We start from the raw sequence: 21,395 nt of genomic DNA, 5'->3' as shown, positions 1-21,395 counted from the left end.
GTTACCATGTTCTGATGTTATAACTGTATAGTGCTTTCCTCAAACAATAAAGTTTGACCCAGAGGTTTACAATAAAATACACTAATTAAATACATTATCATCACCATAATACATGTCTATGATCAATGAACTAGGTTGAGTTGGGAGCAGAGCTGTAAAATATGAGAAAATACATTATAAATACATCTGCTACTAAACGTTTTTTAGACCTAAGTCTAAAACCATGCCTAACGATAAACCACATCCTAAGAATAAATGTATCAGTCAGACCAGTGGTTCCCAAACCTGGTCCTGGTCCTGGAGGCACCCCAGCCAGTCAGGTTTTCAGGATATCCATAATGGATATTCATGAGAGAGATCTGTATGCACTGCCTCCACTGCATGCAAATCTCTCTCATGAATATTCTGTGTATATCCTGAAAACCTGACTAGCTGGGGTGCCTCCAGGGCCAAGTTTAGGAACCACTGACCAGACTAGGGATAAAGAAACAGAGTCATGATGCAGTCTAGCTTCTACAGTAAATACATCAGTAAATGACTGATTTTGCTAGGTGGAAAGACGAACCAGTCTACAACCGTATAGACTGGTTCATCTTTCCACCTAGCAAAATCAATCACTTACTTGTGTATTTACTGCACTTTAACTGGAAGTATAAAATGGCATTCAGATAATTCCTATTTTTCCTTTATCCAGCATCAACTACAGGTAAGGCTAATGTACAGCATGAGCTAGAAAGGTGCTATAGGATTAACATTAGAAGTGTAGTTGCACAGTTAACATTAACAGAACTACCATTTGCTTAGATGGCAATTTTGTAACAACCCTTCTAAACTGTGCATCAAATACATTCCTATTTTATACCAGTTTTCAAAGGAAAGGTATGTTCCCTTGAAAACCCTACCAAACACACCCCTGCACATTTTCATCTATTATTTAATATGGATAAAAAAAATTTCAAGAAAATTTACACATACTTTTGGTTATCAATTATTTCTATTGATAACCTTAAGAGTGGACTAACACGGCTACCACACTCCTTCACATACTTTTGAAAATCCAAAAGTATGCATTTAACTCCAGTCCCTGCCTTAGCTCCTCCACTTGAACTGGGTTTTCTCACATAACGTCCAAGTAATTTTAGAACAAGCCATTTCTACACAAACCACAGTTTTGTGTGGAAATGACTTTGAAAATTAGCCCCTTATGTACTCATTCAACTGACATGACATTTGTTCTGAACAAGGCCCAGGAAGAACTTATCCCAACCTTTCAATACTTTGGTAAAGGAAAGGTTGACGGAGACTACTGAAAAAAGAATCCATTTTATGATAAACTTCTAGTTTTCCAACTATGACTTCTCTTGGTTATTGTTGGCTACATAGCTTCTGATCGAACAGCCAGTGAGCAACTTCAAGACAGACTCCTGTTAGCTACCGTGCATTACTGAATTATATGTGCTAACTCTGATATGATAAGAGGAAATAAAAAGGACAGAGTGCCATCATAGAAGGAGCAGAAGATTTAGCAAATTAGAGAAATATTGGTGTGGACTACATTAAATATAATGGAGGAATTAGATGACCTCTTGCTGACCTACAATTGCATTCACTCTGCAGCAACTCATATTTCTTCTATCTCCCTATACTCCTTTCTGGGAACTCCATTCATCAGGCTAAGTCACTCTTACCTGTAACCTTCTCCTCCTTCACCAACTCCAGACTCCATGTTGAGTTGGTATGTCATGCTCCGTCTCTGTCATATGCTCACTAAAAACCCACCTTCTTGAGGCTGCTTTTAAATCTTAACCTCTTATTCACCTGTTCAATACCCAAATTGCTTTAATCATTCCCATAATAAATGTGCTGCCCTAATCCCTTGTCTGTCTTGAATAGATTGTAAGCTCTGCCAAGCAGGGACTGTCGCATGTGTGTTTGTGTCAGGGCCACCGAGACACACATCTGGGCCCAGGGCAAGACCGTCCTCTCACCTGGTCTGCTCCCCCCCCCACCACATTTGGGCTGCCCGCTTCCTTACCTTCTGTGTCTGACTGCTCCTGTGTGCCGGATGATTACATTGACACGATACCCCGGGTCACCCCATTATCACGTTAATGCAATCATCCGGGTCCTAGTCAGCACGCAGGAGAGAAACAGACCCGGAAAATGCTTGCCCGCACCGGGCCCACCCTCAGAGGCCATACTCAGGGGAATTTCCCCACCCCACCCCCACCCCAGCGGCCCTGGTTTGTGTACAGCGCTGCATACATCTGGTAGTGCTTTAGAAATAAGTAGTAAGATCTCTTCCAGCTCTGTCCTTCTACAAGTTCATCAGTACTCACACTATGAACTCCTAGAGCTTTCCATATCACCAGACTGATTAGTCCAACACCACACCAGGCACAGAGTGATCCCCAGCCCAAGGCCCGCAAGGCAAGGGATGAACCACTTTCTGGTAATACAGCTGTGGCAGCGACACCCTGAGAAAAAAAAGTTAAAACAATTTTTAAAAGCAAGCTCAAAGTGAAGTTAAAATATTCAAACATTCATTCCTTTTCATGTGCCAAGATAGGTCAGTAAAACAAAGGTTTAATGAAAGGGAAGGGAAAGAGAAATGGGACTTGATATACCGCCTTTCTGATGTTTTTGCAACTACATTCAAAGCGGTTTACATATATTCAGGTACTTATTTTGTACCAGGGCAATGGAGGGTTAAGTGACTTGCCCAGAGTCACAAGGAGCTGCAGTGGAAATCGAACTCAGTTCCCCAGGATCAAAGTCCACTGCACTAACCACTAGGCTACTCCTGAACAAGAACTCTGAACAAAACTATACTGAAAAGTATAATTTAAAAAAAAATCAGACTTGGACAATTGAGAAAGGTAATTTTTTGGATCTACAACACACTTAACCGATGGATAATTATATTCTAAGTGTGAAGCTGCAGAGAATATACCTAAGGGCTCTGTTTACTAAGCCGCATTATAGGCGTGTTAGCGTTTTAAATGCACATTAACCATGTACACGCGCTAACCGTGTACGTGCCTACAATATCCCTATAGGCACATACACGGCTAGCACACGTGCTAGTTGTAGGTGCGTTAAAAAAAGCTTAACGCGCCTTAGTAAAAAGGGCCTGAAGTCTGTGGAATTCAGTTTAAGTAAAAACAAAAAATTCACAGTAATAAATCTCTGCAAAGTGGTAAAATAATCCTCATACGAGACCATCTTTTTTTTTTTAATTGCATGAGAAAAAAAATGTCATAAGAGTATATATGCACTTTAAGTATTTTGCAGAACACAAGCCTATCCAGTTCAATAAATATACAGGAAAATGGTGAAGTAAATGAATAATAATAATACCTATTTTTAGAGTGCTATTGAGAAGAACTAATGGCAATATGTATTTATGTATGATAAATCTCTAAGGGACCCTTTTACTCGGTTGTGTTTGGAGCTAGCACAGGTTAAAATGGCGTACCGTGGGATGCACTCAGGCATCCTGCAGTAACTCCCAAATGTGCACACACTAACTGCATGCTAGAAAAAGAATTTTTGAAGGTACGTGTCAGGGGGTGGAGAGCAGGCATTCCTGTGCTAACCAGATAGCATAGCTACATTACCACGCAATATCTGGTTAGCACACAGATAGTGTGAGCCTTACCTCCTACAAAATGGTTGGTGATAAGTGCCCATAGTACATGGCCATTAATACAAAAATAGGAAAAAAAACCATTTTTATGGCTATACTAAAAATGGCCTTAGTTAAGCCCACTTTTTACCACAGCTTAGTAAGAGGATCCCTAAGAAACTAGGATAAACAGCACAGGAGTTAGGGTCTGCTGGAACAGAATGACAAGATTTTTCTAACAGTGAAGAAAAACACAGCTATCTCTTCTATACACAGACAGCATTCACAGCACACTAGCCACAGCCTTTTCCCATGCAATCCCCCAGCCCTGTGTTGCTGTTATGGTCTCACTATCTCCTAACCCCCTGGGATGCTGTCAAGGTCTCACTGTCTCCTAACCCCCTTCACACTATCGAATGGTTAGAGGCACCAGACACTTGAGCTCGCTAGTCATGCCATAATGGTTAGGAGGCGCAGTCTACCTTCATATGTCCCATTCCTACTAGCACACTACCATCTTCGACAACACAGCTATCATACATACTGACTGGCAGACAGCATCTGAATCAAAGCTGCCTTGCATATCTGCTCTCTCTGTTCTGAAGCAGGGGACATATCAGGTATCAGAGGGAACCATGCCATGTACACAGAGCACAGAATGCCTACTTATTGTGTGCCTAGGCACAGAAAGAGCCCTGGCCCTGGTCATCCTTCCTCTGGCCCTCTGGGACCAGTACTGGCAAAGGATAATCCCTGGCATGTCTCTGTGCCAACTCCCTAGCCTAGCGTGTCTGGTTATCTGGATGTCTTTAGCATTCTATACTCAGCAATACTGACTTTTCTAGATGTCCTGAGTCTGGTCAGTTATCTTTATCTGGGTACCTTTAACCGGATATTGTTTCACTGAATACTGGCTCCATAATGTCCAATTAATTATTTTTAAGGAAGGCAGTATGGATGGTTTCATAATTATAGCACTTGCTACAATATCTGGGAGACCTATGGATCTAAAGTCTATTGAAGGAGGAAGGGCAAGGCGAAAAGCTCACCAAGGAGGAACTCACACTAGTTCCAAAAAGTCTACTCTTTTTTACGTAACTTTATGATTTGACATTTGCACATGGTAAAGTCCTTGGTAGGTAGTTTTTTGTTTGTTTGTTTTAATTCTCACAGGTTTGGTAGTATATGTTACTGAATACTGGGTCCAAGTGCACATCATAATTATGTATACTTGTGAGAAAGACACCTTACCTTTGCACTGAACTATATTTACCATCAACCTGGGCTGGGTATAAGTAAAACTACTAATATAATTTAACATGTTAGGATGCAAGCCTAGTTTTTCTTCACAAGTCTTGTATTTACTGTTGTCAGTCACGACGACACCTCCCTCCCTCAGTCTTATACACGTATTTAAAAAAAAATAATTATATTATATATATATATATTAAAGGATCTAAAATGAAACAAACCTTATTAAACCAGTTGGGGTTTTTCTTCTTTGCCAAAGACAGAGTTGTACCGAAACCAGCTAGCATTCCTACAGTGGCAACACTACCAAGAAAAATTCCACCTGTCAAGAAAACAGAGACCTTATGTACTGAGAAAAAGATAATTTTACTTGTACTAGAAGACACAGGGTGAAAACCAGAATGCTGGAACAACTAGTTCTAGCACTCCCAGCTTTAACATAGCATCTAGAAACAGAGGAGTCCTTTTACTAAGCTGATAAGCGTCTACGCGCGCCAAAACAGAGTTACTGCACAACTACTGTGTGGCTCTTGTGGTAATTTCATTTTTGGCGCACGTCCGAAAAATAACTTTTATTTTCAGATGCGCATATCGGACATGCGCCAAATGGCACTTGACGCGCGTAGATTATTACCGCCCAGTTACCGTGTGAGATTTCACCGCTAGGTCAATGGCTGGCAGTAAGGTCTCAGACCCAAAATAGACACGCGCCACTTTTGATTTTGCCGCACATCCATTTTCGGCTAAAATTTTAAAAAGAGATGCGTTGAAAAATGGATCGGCGCATGCCCAAAACCTGCACCTACACTACCGCAAGCCACTTTTCAGCGCACCTTAGTAAAAGGACCCCAGAATAAATATTCACAAAAGCACAAGATATCCAAACAGTTTTTAAGCCCTAAAATGTCCAAAAAACTGACTCTCCTATTCACTGCAATTTGTTTTTTGCTCATTTCCTTTGATACCTTAACGTATTCCTTGACAAACTTTTTCTTTGAATTTAGGAGCCAGAAGCTGAGATCTCTTTCGCCCTCCCCACTCCCATTCTTCTCTATAGAAGAACAGTGGTGGGGAAGGAAGAAATATCTTGATCCTAGTTTTGCAGCAGCTCTTTTAGGATCTGATTTACTGAGGCTCTTTCGCTCTTCTGAAAGCCGATACGGTAAACTGTGTTGTAGTGGTTTACTCAAGATTTTCCTGTGCTGATCCTACTCCCAATGCAGTCAATTTTTAGTATGGGGAAATCAGAGGAAAAGCACTGTGCTGAAGGGTAGTGCGGCAGTATGAAAAATGTTGAATTTGAAATTGCTCCCTATTTAAAAACAAAACAAAAATACTATAATCTAATGTGGATTATTACTCTTCTTGTAACACTGAATCCTTATGCCAGTTCAGGGCTGGAATACAGATGCAGCACAAGAACAGAAGGGTGTCTGACCCCTTCAGACCCTCATTGCTCATCTGGGTGTCGTCGTCGATGATGCGTTGAGACCTTCTGCTCAGTGTGCTGCTGCGGATAAGAAAGCAAATGGAATGTTAGGTATTATTAGGAAAGGAATGGAAAACAAAAATGAGGATGTTATAATGCCTTTGTATCGCTCCATGGTGCAACCACACCTCGAATATTGTTTTCAATTCTGGTTGCCGCATCTCACAAAAAGATATTGAGGAATTAGAAAAGGTACACAGAAGGGCGACAAAAATGATAAAGGGGATGGGACGACTTCCCTATGAGAAAAGGCTAAAGCGGCTAGGGCTCTACAGCTTGGAGAAAAGGCGGCTGAGAGGAGATATGATAGAGGTCTATATAATAATGAGTGGAGTTGAATGGGTAGATGTGAAGCATCTGTTTACACTTTCCAAAACTACTGGGACTGGGGGGTATGCGATGAAGCTACAATGTTGTAAATTTGATACAAATCGGAGAAGATTTTTCTTCACTCGGCATGTAGTTGGACTCTGGAATTTGTTGCCAGAGGATGTGGTAAGGTAAAATTATGTATAATCATACCTGATAATTTTCTTTCCATTAATCATAGCTGATCAATCCATAGACTGGTGGGTTGTGTCCATCTACCAGCAGGTGGAGATAGAGAGCAAACTTTTGCCTCCCTATATGTGGTCATGTGCTGCCGGAAACTCCTCAGTATGTCGATATCAAAGCTCCATCCGCAGGACTCAGCACTTAGAGAATTACACCCACGAAGGGACACTCTGCCCAGCTCACCACCGCCGAAACGGGGGAGGGGAATTAACCCAGCTCATCCCCACACAAGTGGGGGAGGGGAATCCGTCCAGCTCATCCCCGCGGAGCGGGGGAGGGACACCACACCCGCCGATGCGGGGGGATCTGGCTTATCCTGCAACCGCAACCGCGGGAGGAGCTGACTGACCCTAACACCGCCGAAGCGGGAGGGGTACAAAGCTGCCCTACAGCCGCACGAAGCGGGAGGGAGTGCCGGCAGAATTTATGTCTCAATCCAGCCCCGTAAAACGGAGGGGAGAGGAATGCAGCAGCTCACTGTAACACAAAGTCGTCTCAACTCTTGAAGAATCCAAGTGAAAGAAGAACTTGAACACGAAGTCCTCCTGAAGTAACTGAAGGCTAAACTTGAACCTAAAATTCAACCAGAATATAAACAGTACAGATATCTGGGAGGGGCTATGGATTGATCAGCTATGATTAATGGAAAGAAAATTATCAGGTATGATTATACATAATTTTACCTTCCATATCATCAAGCTGATCAATCCATAGACTGGTGGGATGTACCGAAGCAGTACTCACCCAGGGCGGGACATAGAAATCCCTGACCTCAACACTGAAGCTCCAAACCGGGCCTCCGCCCGTGCAGCCACAGTCAAACGGTAATGCTTGGAGAATGTATGAGCCGAAGCCCACGTTGCCGCCTTGCATATCTCTTCCAAGGAGACGGATCCGGCCTCTGCCATCGAGGCCGCCTGAGCTCTCGTGGAGTGAGCCTTCAGCTGGATAGGCGGCACCTTCCCCGCGGCCACATAAGCCGCTGCAATGGCTTCCTGGACCCATCTTGCCACTGTAGGCTTAGCAGCCTGCAGACCCTTACGAGGACCTGCAAACAGGACAAACAGATGATCCGATTTCCGGAAATCATTGGTCACTTCCAAGTATCTGATGATGACTCGTCTCACATCCAGATATTCAAGAGCGGAGTACTCCTCTGGGTAGTCCTCCCTACGAAAGGAAGGGAGACAGAGCTGCTGATTCACATGGAAGCGAGAACCAATCTTGGGCAGGAAGGAAGGCACTGTGCGAATAGTCACTCCTGCCTCAGTGCACTGCAGAAAAGGCTCTCGACATGAGAGCGCCTGGAGCTCGGAAACTCTTCTGTCTGAAGTGATAGCCACCAAAAAGACTGCTTTCAACGTCAGGTCTTTCAGAGATGCCCTCGACAAGGGTTCCAAAGGCGGCTTCTGCAATGCTCTTAGCACCAGGTTGAGATTCCACGCAGGTACCACTGAGTGCAGAGGAGGGCGCAGGTGATTAACTCCCTTGAGAAAGCGCACCACATCTGGCTGCGAAGCCAGGGAAGCACCCTTCAGGCAGCCCCTGAAGCAAGCCAGAGCCGCTACCTGGACTTTAAGGGAACTGAGCGACAGGCCTTTCTCCAGACCTTCTTGCAGGAACGCCAACACTGAAGAAATTGGAGCAGTGAAGGGAGAAAGTGAGCCTGCTTCACACCATGCTGCAAAGATACGCCAAACCCTGGCGTAAGCAGTAGAAGTAGAGCGCTTCCTCGCTCTCAGCATAGTGGCGATGACCTTGTCTGAGAAGCCCTTCTTCCTCAGACGCTGCCGCTCAATAGCCAGGCCGTAAGACCAAAGGGAGAGGGATCCTCCATCACCACGGGACCCTGATGTAACAGGCCCTGCTCCACTGACAGCCGCAGAGGATCGTCGACTGAGAGCCTGAACAAGTCCGCATACCAGGGACGTCTGGGCCAATCCGGACCCACCAGGATTACCCTGCCGGGATGCTTTGCCACCCGGTCTAGCACCCTGCCCAACATGGGCCAGGGCGGGAACACATAGAGGAGCTCTTGTGTCGGCCACTGTTGGAGAAGAGCATCTACTCCCAGGGATCGAGGGTCCCGTCCTCTGCTGAAAAAGCGCGGCACTTGGCCATTGGCCGATGACGCCATCAGATCTAGGCTCGGCTGGCCCCAGCGCTTCGTGATGTCCAAGAACGCCTGAGCAGATAGTTGCCACTCTCCGGACTCCAAGGTATGGCGACTGAGAAAGTCCGCCTTGACATTCATGACTCCGGCAATGTGGGCCGCTGAAAGCTGCTCCAGGTTCGCTTCCGCCCACTGGCAAAGACTCATAGCCTCCTTGGCTAGAGGGGCGCTCTGGTACCTCCCTGGCGGTTGATATAGGCCACAGCCGTGGCATTGTCCGACAGGACCCGTACAGGCTTCAACACGAGTACCGGGATGAACTCCAATAACACCAAGCGAATGGCTCTGAGTTCCAGGAGGTTGATAGACCACTTGCCTCTGCAGGAGACTAGAGCCCCTGCGCTGTCCTTCCCAAGCAGTGGGCTCCCCAGCCCATCAAAGAGGCGTCTGTCGTGACGACAATCCACTCCGGGGTCACCAGAGGCAATCCTGCAGACAACTTGTCTGTCTGCGTCCACCAGCTCAGCGCCTTGCGCACTGCTGGGTCCACGGGAAGGCGCACAGCATAATCCTCCGACATCGGAGTCCAGCGCAGCAGCAGAGATAGCTGTAGTGGTCTCATAGGAGCCCTGGCCCAGGGCACTACTTCCATCGTGGCCGTCATAGAGCCCAACAGCTGCACGTAGTCCCAAGCCCGAATAGGAGAGGCTACTAGGAACTAGTCCACCTGAGCCTGAAGCTTGACAATCCGATTGTCTGGCAGGAACACTCTGCCCACTTGGGTGTCGAATCGAACTCCCAGATACACCAGGGACTGAGTCGGGCGCAGCTGGCTCTTCTTCCAGTTGATGATCCATCCCAGGGAGCTCAAAAGAGCAACTACCCGGTCCATAGCTTTGCCGCACTCTGCATAAGAGGGGGCTCGGATCAACCAGTCGTCCAGATAAGGATGGACTTGTACTCCTTCCTTTAGCAGGAAGGCCGCTATGACCCCCATTACTTTGGACAAGGTCCGCGGAGCAGTAGCCAACCCGAAAGGGAGGGCTCTGAACTGGAAGTGTCGTCTCAGGACTGTAAAACGCAGAAAGCGTTGGAGAGGAGGCCAGATGGGAATATGCAGGTACGCTTCCTTGATGTCCAAGGAAGCCAAGAACTCTCCTGCCTTCACTGCCGCTATAACAGAGCGGAGAGTCTCCATGCGAAAGTGCCTCACTTTCCAGGCCCGATTGACCCCTTTGAGGTCGAGGATAGGCCGGACAGAACCTCCTTTCTTTGGAACCACAAAGTAAATGGAGTAACGTCCCTTGCCAATCTGATTTTTGGCACCGGAACGACCGCACCCAGGCGGATCAGGTTGTCCAAGGTCTGCTGCACTACCACAGCTTGACCGGAGACTTGCAGGGAGAGAGTACAAACCCGTCTCTTAAGGGTTGGCAGAACTCTAGCTTGTAGCCGTCTCTGATGACTTCCAGCACCCACGCGTCTGAAGTTATAGTGGTCCACTCGCCCAGAAACGAGGACAGCCGTCCTCCAATCTGCACTGGGGCGTGGACCAAGGCCCCGTCATTGGGTACGAGACCCTGGGGGAGGACCGGAGGGAGCACCTCCGGGACGGCGGTCTCTGCGAAAGGAATGCTGCTTGGGGGAGAAATTCCTCTTGAAGGAAGAGGGGGCAGAGGAACCCGACTTGCCCGGGCGGTATGGAGGTATCGGGACGAGTACTAACCCGAGCCCTGACCTCTGGTAATTTCTTGCCCTTAGACGTGCCGAGATCGGTCACGATTTTGTCCAGCTCGACCCCAAAGAGCAGCTTGCCTTTAAAAGGCAATCTAGCCAGGCGGGATTTAGAGGCGTGGTCAGCAGACCAATGTTTCAGCCAAAGCCACCGCCGCGCAGAGACTGTCTGAGCCATGCCTTTAGCTGAGGCTCTCCAGACATCATACAGCAAGTCTGCCAAATAGGCTAAGCCCGATTCCAGGGCCGGCCAATCAGCCCTCAAGGAATGATCCGAGGGGGAAGCCCGCTGCACCATAGTCCGGCACGCCCTGGCCACATAGGAGCCGCAAACTGAGGCCTGCAAACTTAAAGCAGCTGCCTCCAAGGACGACCTTAAGGCCGCCTCCAATCTTCTGTCTTGGGCGTCCTTTAGGGCCGTGCCACCTTCCACTGGCAACGCCGTTTTCTTAGTCACCGCAGTGATTAAAGAATCCACGGTAGGCCACAGATAGGCCTCACGTTCACTCACAGCCAAAGGATAGAGGCGGGACATAGCCCTAGCCACTTTAAGGCTCGTTTCCGGGACATCCCATTGAGCCGCAATTAAGGTGTGCATGGCATCATGCACGTGGAAGGTTCTAGGCGGGCGCTTCGTCCCCAGCATAATGGCAGAGCCAACAGGGGCTGAGGGAGAGACGTCCTCCGGAGAGGAAATCTTCAAAGTGTCCATGGCCTGTAACAACAGGTTGGGCAAATCCTCTGGGCTAAAAAGCCGCGCTGCAGAGGGGTCATCCGCTCCATCCGAGCGGGGATCTATCTCCTCCAAGGAATCCGCAAAGGATCGTTGGGAGACCTCAGACACGCTGCCCTCATCTACATCGGAGGAGACAAAAGTCCTCCAAGGCCTGGAAATCAACCCGAGGGCGTTTACCTCTGGGAACCTCAACCTCTTTATCAGAAGAGGGAGCAGGGGCAGCGTTTTGCATGAGGAAAGCCTGATGCCGCAGCAAAACAAACTCGGGGGAGAAACCCCCCAGACTGTGCACTTCCGCAGCCTGGGCAACAGCCCTAGACGCACTCTCAACCGGCGCTCGCAATAGCGGGGGAGAGACATGCTGCGCATCCAAAATGGCGTCCGGCGCGAAACTCCGTGAAGGAGCCGCGCGGGAAGAACGGCGCTTAACTTTAGCCGCTTTTGTGCCGTCGCCCAAATTAAGGGCGTTCATGGCATTAATGTCTCCAACCTCAAGGGCGGCCCCGAAGAAGCCGTCCGAGCCGCGTGGCCGGCCAAGATGGCGGAGGCGAGGAGCGGGGGATGGGCGTTTATGGCGGGAAAAAACCGCCACGCCGGAGGAACGACCGGGACATTCATCGGTCACTAAACTATCACCCATCAAGGGCGAATCAGGTTGTAAAACCCCCGCATCCCCTCTAGAAGCGCTCCAGCGATCCGGGGAGCGACCCTTTGCGCCCTCGCCCTCCGACGCCATTGCCACGAGGAGAAGAATCGGGGAACCCCCTGCCCACTATAAAAAGGTAAAATTACCTGCTTGCCGCTCCGAGCTGTAACGAACTGGTGTCCCAGTGAGTAGCTGCAATGAACGTTTAAAGAAACGTCGAATTAAACGCCTTTAAAGACGTTTAAAAATATATATATATTTTTTTTTTTTTTAAACGGAGCCAGCGGGAGGGGGGAGAAAAGGAGGGACCTGGCACCACCAGGTTTGCACTTGCTCAAAAGAGCCCTCAACCCCAGGCCTCAACAAAACCTAAGGATTAGGCTTGGAGGCCTAGCCAGAGCTGCTGCTGTGTGTGACCACCACCTGCTGAGATAGAGAACATACTGAGGAGTTTCCGGCAGCACATGACCACATATAGGGAGGCAAAAGTTTGCTCTCTATCTCCACCTGCTGGTAGATGGACACAACCCACCAGTCTATGGATTGATCAGCTTGATGATATGGAAAGGCGGTTAGCTTAGCGGAGTTTAAAAAGGGTTGGATGGCTTACTAAAGGAAAAGTCCATAGACCATTATTAAATGGACTTGGGGAAGTCCACTATTTCTGGGATAAGCAGTATGGAATGTTTTATACTTTTTTGTGACCTGGAGTGGGCACTGTTGGAGACGGGATGCTGGGCTCGGTGGACCTTTGGTCTGTCCCAGTGTGGCAATACTTATGTACTATTATTAGGATTTATTTACCGCCTTTTTGAAGGAATTCACTCAAGGTGGTGTACAGTAAAAATAGATCAAACATGAGCAATAGACAATTACAGCAGTACAAATATTCAAAAACAATACAAAGTATGGCATGGTATACTATTTACAATGTCAACACAATACGTAATAGAGAATTATAATTGATAGTGAAGGGTAAAGCAAAGATGTAACATATAGATAGGTAAGAAAGTAGGAAGAGTTAGAAAGTAAGGTGATTGATTTAAAGAAAGTTGCACATGAGGTCAGAGAGATGGTTAAATATTATCTCAGCTAGGGCAGGAGTGGATAAACACGTCCTGCTGCAGTATATGCACCTATGAATACCCCCGGGGGCCATGTGGTGCACGGCACCCAAGGCCTGGGCACAGGAAAACCCTATGGCAAGGGCAAGATCACAGTCAACCTCCATCTCAGTATATAACTATATATTGTCCAGAATAAAATCAGGAGGTGCCTCTGGCCTCCCACCTCTTTCTGCTATCAGCTTTACAGCTTGACACAGTTCGTTAGTGAGCAGGATCCAGACATGATGGTTTTGGATTCTGGGCCCAAGAGCTCCTGCTCACTTTTTCGTTCAGGCTTTGTTCACCATCACCTCTCCCAGTGACTCCAGCACCTCCCGCTTGTAGTCCTCAAAGTCTCCCTCTATCTGATTGGCTGTCTGCTCCCCCACCACCCAGATCTGGCAGTCGGTCTCAGTGATAAGCTGGGCATCAATGCTTGTAGAACCCCCTCCCAGACAAACAAAATTACTTCTCTGGTCCAGGGAAGCATCCAGTGGTATCCTTCCCTCACCACCTGGCCCCTAGTGGCATCATCTACTGCTAAGGATCAGTCTGTCAAAAAAGGAAGCCACTGGATACTTTCCCCGCGTAAATATAACTGACTCAGGGGGTCCAGTCCACCTAGGGTTACCATATTTGTGGAGACAAAAAAGAGGACAGAAAAAATAAAAATAGTTGCTACCTTTGCTAAAGAAATATTTAATTGCAGTTAATGAACACACATCAAACAGTGACTTACAGTATAGCAGTAGAGATTCTACTTTTCAATAATTTCTGGATTTGAGTTCGACTGAGTCTGAGACTAATAGCGTACTTATTGTAAGAGTGCATATCCTTTGGCTGGCTTCTGAGATATGTGTGAAAATCTTTGCATGATATATGCTTAAAATTGTGCTGCATGAACAAAATTCCTTTGGCAGATTCAACCAGCAGGGGAGCAGAGAGGGGACTCAGCAATGCCTTTTTCTCTCTTTAGCACCCCCATGTGTCCAGACTGAGATGGTTTCTCATTATGTGGGTAGGTGTGTTGGTCATAAGCACATAAAAGAAAAAGAGGCCATTTCCGTAAAAATTAAAAATCCTGTAGGACATATCTGAAGATGTCCTAAAAGAGGACATGTGGTAACCCTAAGACCACCGTTATAGCGGCTCTCTGGTCAAGGGTCTTCTTGTGTCAGACAGATAACCAGGGCGAGGGTGCTGGGGTGTCCAGGCCCACTGTGCCACCAGGCAATTTTTGCAGTCAGTAAGAACAGGAGGAGTCAGAGAATCTGGCAGACTTTTGTAAATTGAATACTATTAGTTTACTGCATTGAGAGAAAAAGTTTTTTTTGTTTTGTTTTTTATTAAGCATGTGCATTAGAACATTATGTGCTCAAGCTTAGCACATTAGGCCTCAGTCTGTAACAGAAAAACAAAGTTATGTAGATCCAGCAGGTTCTTTATACCTCACTGCAGGGCACTGGCAGGAAGACACAGTATGCAGACCCCCTACTCCCATCTTTCTTTCTTCAATCCTCTCACCTAGTCCTCACCTAGTTTCTTTCAGTCCCCCTATCCTGTCTCTAACTTTTTCACCCCTCACCCTATTTTCAGTAGTCTGTCTCTCAATCCCCCTCACTCTGCTTCAACTTTTCCTCAGCAGTCTCACTCTCTCTCTCATCTCTCCCATCAGTCCTAACTGTTTCAAACTCCCATTCCATCCCCCCCCCCCCCCCCACCTCCATGTAGCCAGCCACTCCTACTCCATTTAACTGCTTCTCCTCCTTACCTTGTTTGTCTATTAAAGGCTATGGTGGCTGTTGCCAAAAGGTGTGTCTCTCTTCACACAGCTCTGCGAGTTTAAGATGCATGGTGCGGAATTCCCACACTGATCTCTTTATACACTCCCACTAGACCAGTATGGGAGTTCCTGTGCAGTTGCAACTCACCGAAAAGTAACAGGGCTCACAAGAAACCACCTGTTCTGGCAGCAACAGGAAGAAAATAAAGGAAATAACTGAAAATCCTGGGTGCCAATAAGTAGTTTCTAGTTGCCATGGAGACCAGGTTTACATGATTTGTTGATCTGTGCTTTAAGTAAAAAATCCCCCCAAAACAGAAATCAAATTAGTACTTGTATCAGGGGTCTAGGCGAAAAATGTACATATTTAAAAAATTACAAACATTAATGTGATAAAAGAAACCAAATAAAAGAACAACGTTACGTGTGAACCAATGGTGTACAGCTATAATGCTAAATGTATACAACTGTATGAAGGAATACTTAATGAACAATAAGGTTAAAATAATTGAACAGGAATCATTTCAAAAACAGATCAATCAAATGAAAAAAGCAATCAGAAACAGACAAGTGGAAGCTGCATGTTGCACACATACCTTATGCAGAAATTGTAATCAAATGTATCAGTCATTCCGTAGAAAGCTACAGTTTAACTATGGTAACAAAAGGGTCTGATGAGAAAAACACACTGGAGTGAACCATTGATGAGACTGGATATGTGTAAATCATATTACATGTCCAATGGAGATGCTGCAATACATGTATAATTAGCATGAACCACAGCAAACTCAAAAAATAAATAAGTAAATAAGAGCAATCTATAAAAAAACATGGGATGTAGTGTTCTAAAAACCTGAGTATAATATGAATGGTGCCACTGAGTGCAATTATAAAGTGCTGAATGCTGGTAAATCAGTCAGTGCTTCGTCAGGAGGTACAATCATCACTCCAGGAGCAGCATTTTCTGCCGGTTGCTGTAACCATGCCTGGGAATTTTCTCCTCCTGAGAGATAATTGTACTTCCTGACGAAGCACTGAGCAAAATACAGCGAGGACAATCAGTAGTAGAGGTGGCGCTAAAGAATTAACAGGATTTTATATTTATAGAGCTACGACGTGTGACGATATCCTTCAGTTAACATCAATAGATTCGGATGGAGGTTGGAGGAACTGTATGGAAATGGTTTAGTTATCAGAATAGTGGTAACATCATTGGTGGATCAAGTTTTCGTCTGTTTGGTTCATCACATCTGGAATTATTTTTAAGCATTGATAACTGAAGTGATTTTCCATCAGTCTTTCAAGGATTTACCAGACTGCATTTAATTTATACATATACTAGTAAGAAATGCCCGTTTCGGGAAAAAAATGAAACGGGTGCTAGCAGGGTAATCCCCCCCCCATCCTCCCTCCCGAGTTCCAGACCCCCCCTCCGTCCGTTCCTTCCGAGTTGGAACCCCCCCCTCTCCCTCCCTCCGTCCCTCCCTCAGTGACTCACTTGTTTGTGATTTAGCGATGAAAGTTCGCAGCGCTCTCGCCGCAGCGGTGCTGTAACTGAATCTGTGTGAGTCGCGTGTTGTGCCTTCGGCGCCCCGCCCTCTACATCATCGCGTTTTGACGCGAGGGCGGAGCTACAGTGACTGCAGTGCAGGCCAAACCGGATATCTCGGGCGCCTCATCCAGCTTGAGGCTTCATTGGAACGTTGGAGGTGCCTTTTATATATATATATATATAGAGAGAGAGAGAGATATTTTGGATAGGATATTTTGATTTCCTATGGATATATTTGTGTGCAAATACCTAACGAAAAGCTTTTCAATAAAGTAACTTTGTAAATGATTTTGTGGTACTGTCTATTTGAGAACTGCCTCTCCTCTCTGTCCATAGACGTATATGCTGATAGATTTTTTAAGGCCTCTTTTATCAAACCACACTAGCAGTCCCCAGTGCGGTAATGCCAACAAAGCCCATTCACTTTTAATGGGCTTCATCGGAATTTCCACTCAGCTTGATATCAAGCCCTTAGTTTGTACAGCTGTCAGAACCTATTGTTTTGCTTTGCCCCCTCCCAAAAGTAAAACATCTGCTCATTGCCCCCTCCCAAAAGCTACTACCCTAAATAACTGCTTCTCTATGCCATATAGTTAAGCCTGCCCTGCATCCTCACTGCCACTTACTGATCAGCAGAATGTGTCAAGGTAGCAAATATGGGCTTTCTCTCCTCACCAGGCTTCAGCACACCACTTCAATAGCAAACCCAGACCCATCTGACCTTGGAGGTTAGGAGGAATCTAAACTTAAGAGCCAATGCACAACATCTGATTTAGACTGGTTCTAACCAAGTTAGCATTCACGTTATTCAGCGAGTAATGCACAAAGGGTTCTGCTTTGATCTTACCGTTCACCACAGCAGCTACCAAAACCTCTATGCAAATGTGTAATAGACAAGCTCATTAGCATTAAAATGAGCATTCCATGCGATACACAGAGAGGGGTGCCTACCTTCTATGTGTAAATATATATGTTTGTTGTGGTTGTAGACTGCTGATGCAGGCCTTACAGCCGAAACATGATTTGTGTTGAGTCTTTATTATCAACTAATTAAAGATTTTGCACCACACCGCTTCCTTTGGGACTTTGTCACCTTTGCTGCTGTTGTTTCTGTGGTAGTGTGTGAGGGCAATATGAGAATAAGCCCTGCTCAAGAATTACAAAAGGCTTCTGCTCCATTTGTGACTACAAGGACAGCAACCCGCCTCAGATCTGATAGATTTTGACTGCTAATAGTGCTTTACGAGATGTCTTGCACATTTTTGACAGGCTTAAACCCCCCAGATGTTAGTACCCACCGCTTGACCTTGAATCAGAGAGCCTGAGGAAGGCTGCATTTTCTGTCTATAGCCTGGGAAAACATGCAAGGGTATAAACGGTGGTATTCAGGTGGTTCGGGAGGGAAAGCGCCTAGAACATGCGCAGAACATGGACACTTTCCAAGAGACTGTTTTGTGCATGAGCTAAGCGCTTCCAGGGGCCAATGCACAAAGGTCGCCATTAAATTTCTGTGCATCTCATTTGCATGCGTTCATCGGTCACTGTTAGCAACTCGGTAAGCTCACTCACGGCTTCCATATTTAACGGCAACCTTTGTGCATCAGCCCCAGCAGATCCCTGCACATCAATGAGCCACAAGGTCAGTTGATACTAATTTTATTTAATAAAACTGGGTCTAACGTCTTATGGTAAGAATTTGAGAACAGATTTGAATATGACTGGGAAACGTATTCAACGTTAAATATTAGTGCCGAAAAATCATTTCTGCATACTTACTAATCATTGCACCAGCAGTTTTCAGTGGTGTACGAAGTACTGCATAATAAAAACCATCAACTAAAGACACGCGTATTAAGAGAATCAGCCCCTCATTACCCAAATAGGGCTACATTCTATAATATCAGGTCTACAAAAAAATCGGTGCCGAAAAAAAATATGCCTAGGTGTAGAATACTCCTAAATTTAGGCGGTTTATAGAATATGCCATTTGCCTGTCCGCATGACTAAATTTAGTCACAGGCAATTACGCCAAGTAAAACTTAGTGTAAATGCCTATGCTTAAATTAGGCATGGACCAGGTGTATTCTATAACACGCATACTTTTTAGAAACATTCACAGCCCACTCATTCCATGACCCTTTTTCAACTATGAGCCTTATAATTATGCACATTACTTTACAGAATACACTTAGCTAGTTTCGTGCCTAAATTCTAATTAATGCCAATTAGTGTCAATAATTGCTTGATAATTATCAGTGCCATTTGGCTTGTTAGCTAAGTTGCACATACAAATCCAGAATATGACCGGATTTGAACGCGCAACTTAAGTCACACTATATAGATTCTGGGGGATGTGTGGAGCCAGACCTGTTTCTTAGGGTTACCATACGTCCGGATTTCCCTGGACATGTCCTCCTTTTTAGAGGCCTGTCGGGGGTCCAGTTTGTTATTTCCAGCCAGCCTATTTGTCCGGATTTCTGGGCTGGCGGGTCTTCTCCCCCCACCCCCCACCATAGAGCGCCCTAGTGGTCTCTTTGGGGCAGGAAAGAACCCTACTCTTTCCTGCCCACTTCTTGAACATGGGTGCCAAGACTTCAAGTGGCAGCCTTGCATAACTTCACGGAAGTCTTGCAAGGCCACCGCTTGAAGTCTCAGCAGCCATTTTCGATAAGCGGCAGCAGCAAGCAACAAAGAGTGGAGATATTTCCTGCCCCAAAGAGGCCACTAGACCACCAGTGCTGTAAGGTAGGCCTGGGAGGAGAGGAAGTGAGGGAGAGGAGAAGGTAAAGCTGCTCATGGATGGGAAGGGAAAGGAAAGTAGAACATACTGTTCATGGATGTTTGCTTTTTTGGAAATGCATCTTTTTGAATTTTGCATTTAGACTATGGAAGAAAATGCATATACCTTGGAGAAAAGGAGAAACAGGTGACATGATACAGACGTTCAAATATTTGAAAGGTGTTAATCTGCAAACGAACCTTTTTCGGAGACGGGAAGGCAGTAGAACTAGAGGACATGAATTGAGGTTGAAGGGGGGCAGACTCAGGAGTAATGTCAGGAAGTATTTTTTCACAGAGAGGGTGGATACATGGAATGCCCTCCCGTGGGAGGTGGTAGAGTTGAAAACGGTAATGGAATTCAAACATGTGTAGGATAAACACAAAGGAATCCTGTTTAGAAGGAATGGATCCATGGAATGTTAGTGGAGATTAGGTGGGGATGCTGTTAATAGGAACGCAAAAACGGTGCTGGGCAGACTTCTATGGTCTACGCCTTGATCGTGACTGAATAGATATGAATGGGCTGGAGTGTAAATTTTAAAGAGTTTCGACGTTAGCTTCAGAACTTAGTACAAGAACAGTGCTGGGCAGACTTCTACAGTCTGTGCCCTGAGAATGGCAAGACAAGTCAAACTCGGGTATAAAGTATCACATACCATGTAAAATGAGTTTATCTTGTTGGGCAGACTGGGTGGACCGTACAGGACTTTATCTGCCGTCGTTTACTATGTCATTTACAATGTTACCAGTATTTTCAGTACATATAGAACCTGGCTTTCGGGGGAGGGGTGGCAAGGAGGCACTGGGGCACAGCAGAGGTGGGGTGGTATTCTATTTTTTGTGTCTACTTTTTCGTCTCTGCAAATATGGTAACCCTGTTTCTGGACCAGCCCTCTACCTCCAACTCTGCAACAGAAAATCCCTAGAACAGTTGGGACTTGGGCCTCTAACCACAAATCATTCAAAATTACCAGAGAACTTAAAATGCTATTAAAAGAAAGAAAATCTAAAAGCAAACAATAATTCTTTTGTCTTTGGTGCTTGGGGTTATGTTTACAAATCTATAAGGGATAGATAGACCAGCACTTTGCAGATTGGAATTTACTTTAATTATTTAATCACATCAGAAATTATAATAATAAACATAACACGGATCACATAATATAACTCTTTCGTGAGGGAATTACGGTAACAGGGCAGCGCACTCCCCCACACCCCCGTTGTTCTGAAGCGAGTGGCGCGTGAAGCTCAGCGCTTCCCTGCGCGCCCTACCTTTAATGAGGAATAAGGGGCTGTTCGAGGGCGCGGGGCTCTCGGGCTCTCCGCAGTTCACTCCGTCTCCCGCCAGGGTTTCTCTGTGAGCCGCCATGCTTAATCCATGAATCCGGAAGCGGAACAAGCGCCAGCGTGTACGGGGGCGCGGGTAGTGCTAGTCAAGGAGGTTTAATAAACAGGAGTGTGGAAGTGAGCCTATCTAGTCCACTGTAAGCAAGGAAGCCAATTAGGACGATATAAGTTTCCCCTTCCCATCGCAGCCGTCATCCCCATTCACTCAAACAAAGCAAGCAAACCTGTGAGCTGCTGCATTCACATTGTCGTTGTTTAAAATTGTTGGTCCATCTGTAACAAGTCTAAAGCTGTTTCTATTGGATAGGCAGTGCCTTAAAAGGTGGAGGACAAAAGGTTTTTTTTTTTGTTTTGTTTTTACTTATTGGACAGGTTTTTAATTTATTTTAAAGCTTCCCATATCTCTATATAATAAAAGGCACCTCCAACGTTCTGAAGCCTCAAGCCGGAAATTGAGGCGCCAGAGATATCCGGTTTGCCCTGAGTGTCTCGCCTGCCCTCGCATCATAACGTCATGAAGTCGAGGGCGGCGCTATGACAATCGGCCAAACGCCATCTCCCGTCCCTGACCCTTGGTGGATATTTCCCACCTCCGGAGGACTAACATTGCCCGCACAACGTCGGAGAGAGGCAGGCGGGGACGTAAGCATCGGCGACACGCGATCTCACTGCCC

At 46.0% G+C, this 21,395-nt stretch overlaps 1 protein-coding gene across 1 annotated transcript in view; it reads right to left on the bottom strand.

The window, feature by feature from the left end:
* The window catches only part of TMEM242 (transmembrane protein 242), a 35,127-nt gene extending 14,376 nt beyond the window's left edge, over window positions 1-20,751 (bottom strand). Inside the window, exons 1-3 of the mRNA XM_030195488.1 lie at window positions 20,647-20,751; window positions 5,101-5,201; window positions 2,340-2,477 (exon numbers count right to left, since the gene is read on the bottom strand). Coding sequence (XP_030051348.1) covers window positions 2,340-2,477; window positions 5,101-5,201; window positions 20,647-20,743 — 336 coding nt within the window. The 5' untranslated portion in view covers window positions 20,744-20,751. The remainder of the gene's footprint in view (window positions 1-2,339; window positions 2,478-5,100; window positions 5,202-20,646) is intronic.
* Window positions 20,752-21,395: the final 644 nt, after the last annotated feature.

The sequence above is a fragment of the Microcaecilia unicolor genome, chromosome 3, assembly GCF_901765095.1.
Source record: "Microcaecilia unicolor chromosome 3, aMicUni1.1, whole genome shotgun sequence".
Lineage (NCBI taxonomy): Eukaryota > Metazoa > Chordata > Amphibia > Gymnophiona > Siphonopidae > Microcaecilia > Microcaecilia unicolor.
The sequence above is the reverse complement of the archived record's forward strand: the minus strand, read 5'-3'. Positions and strand labels throughout refer to the sequence as shown.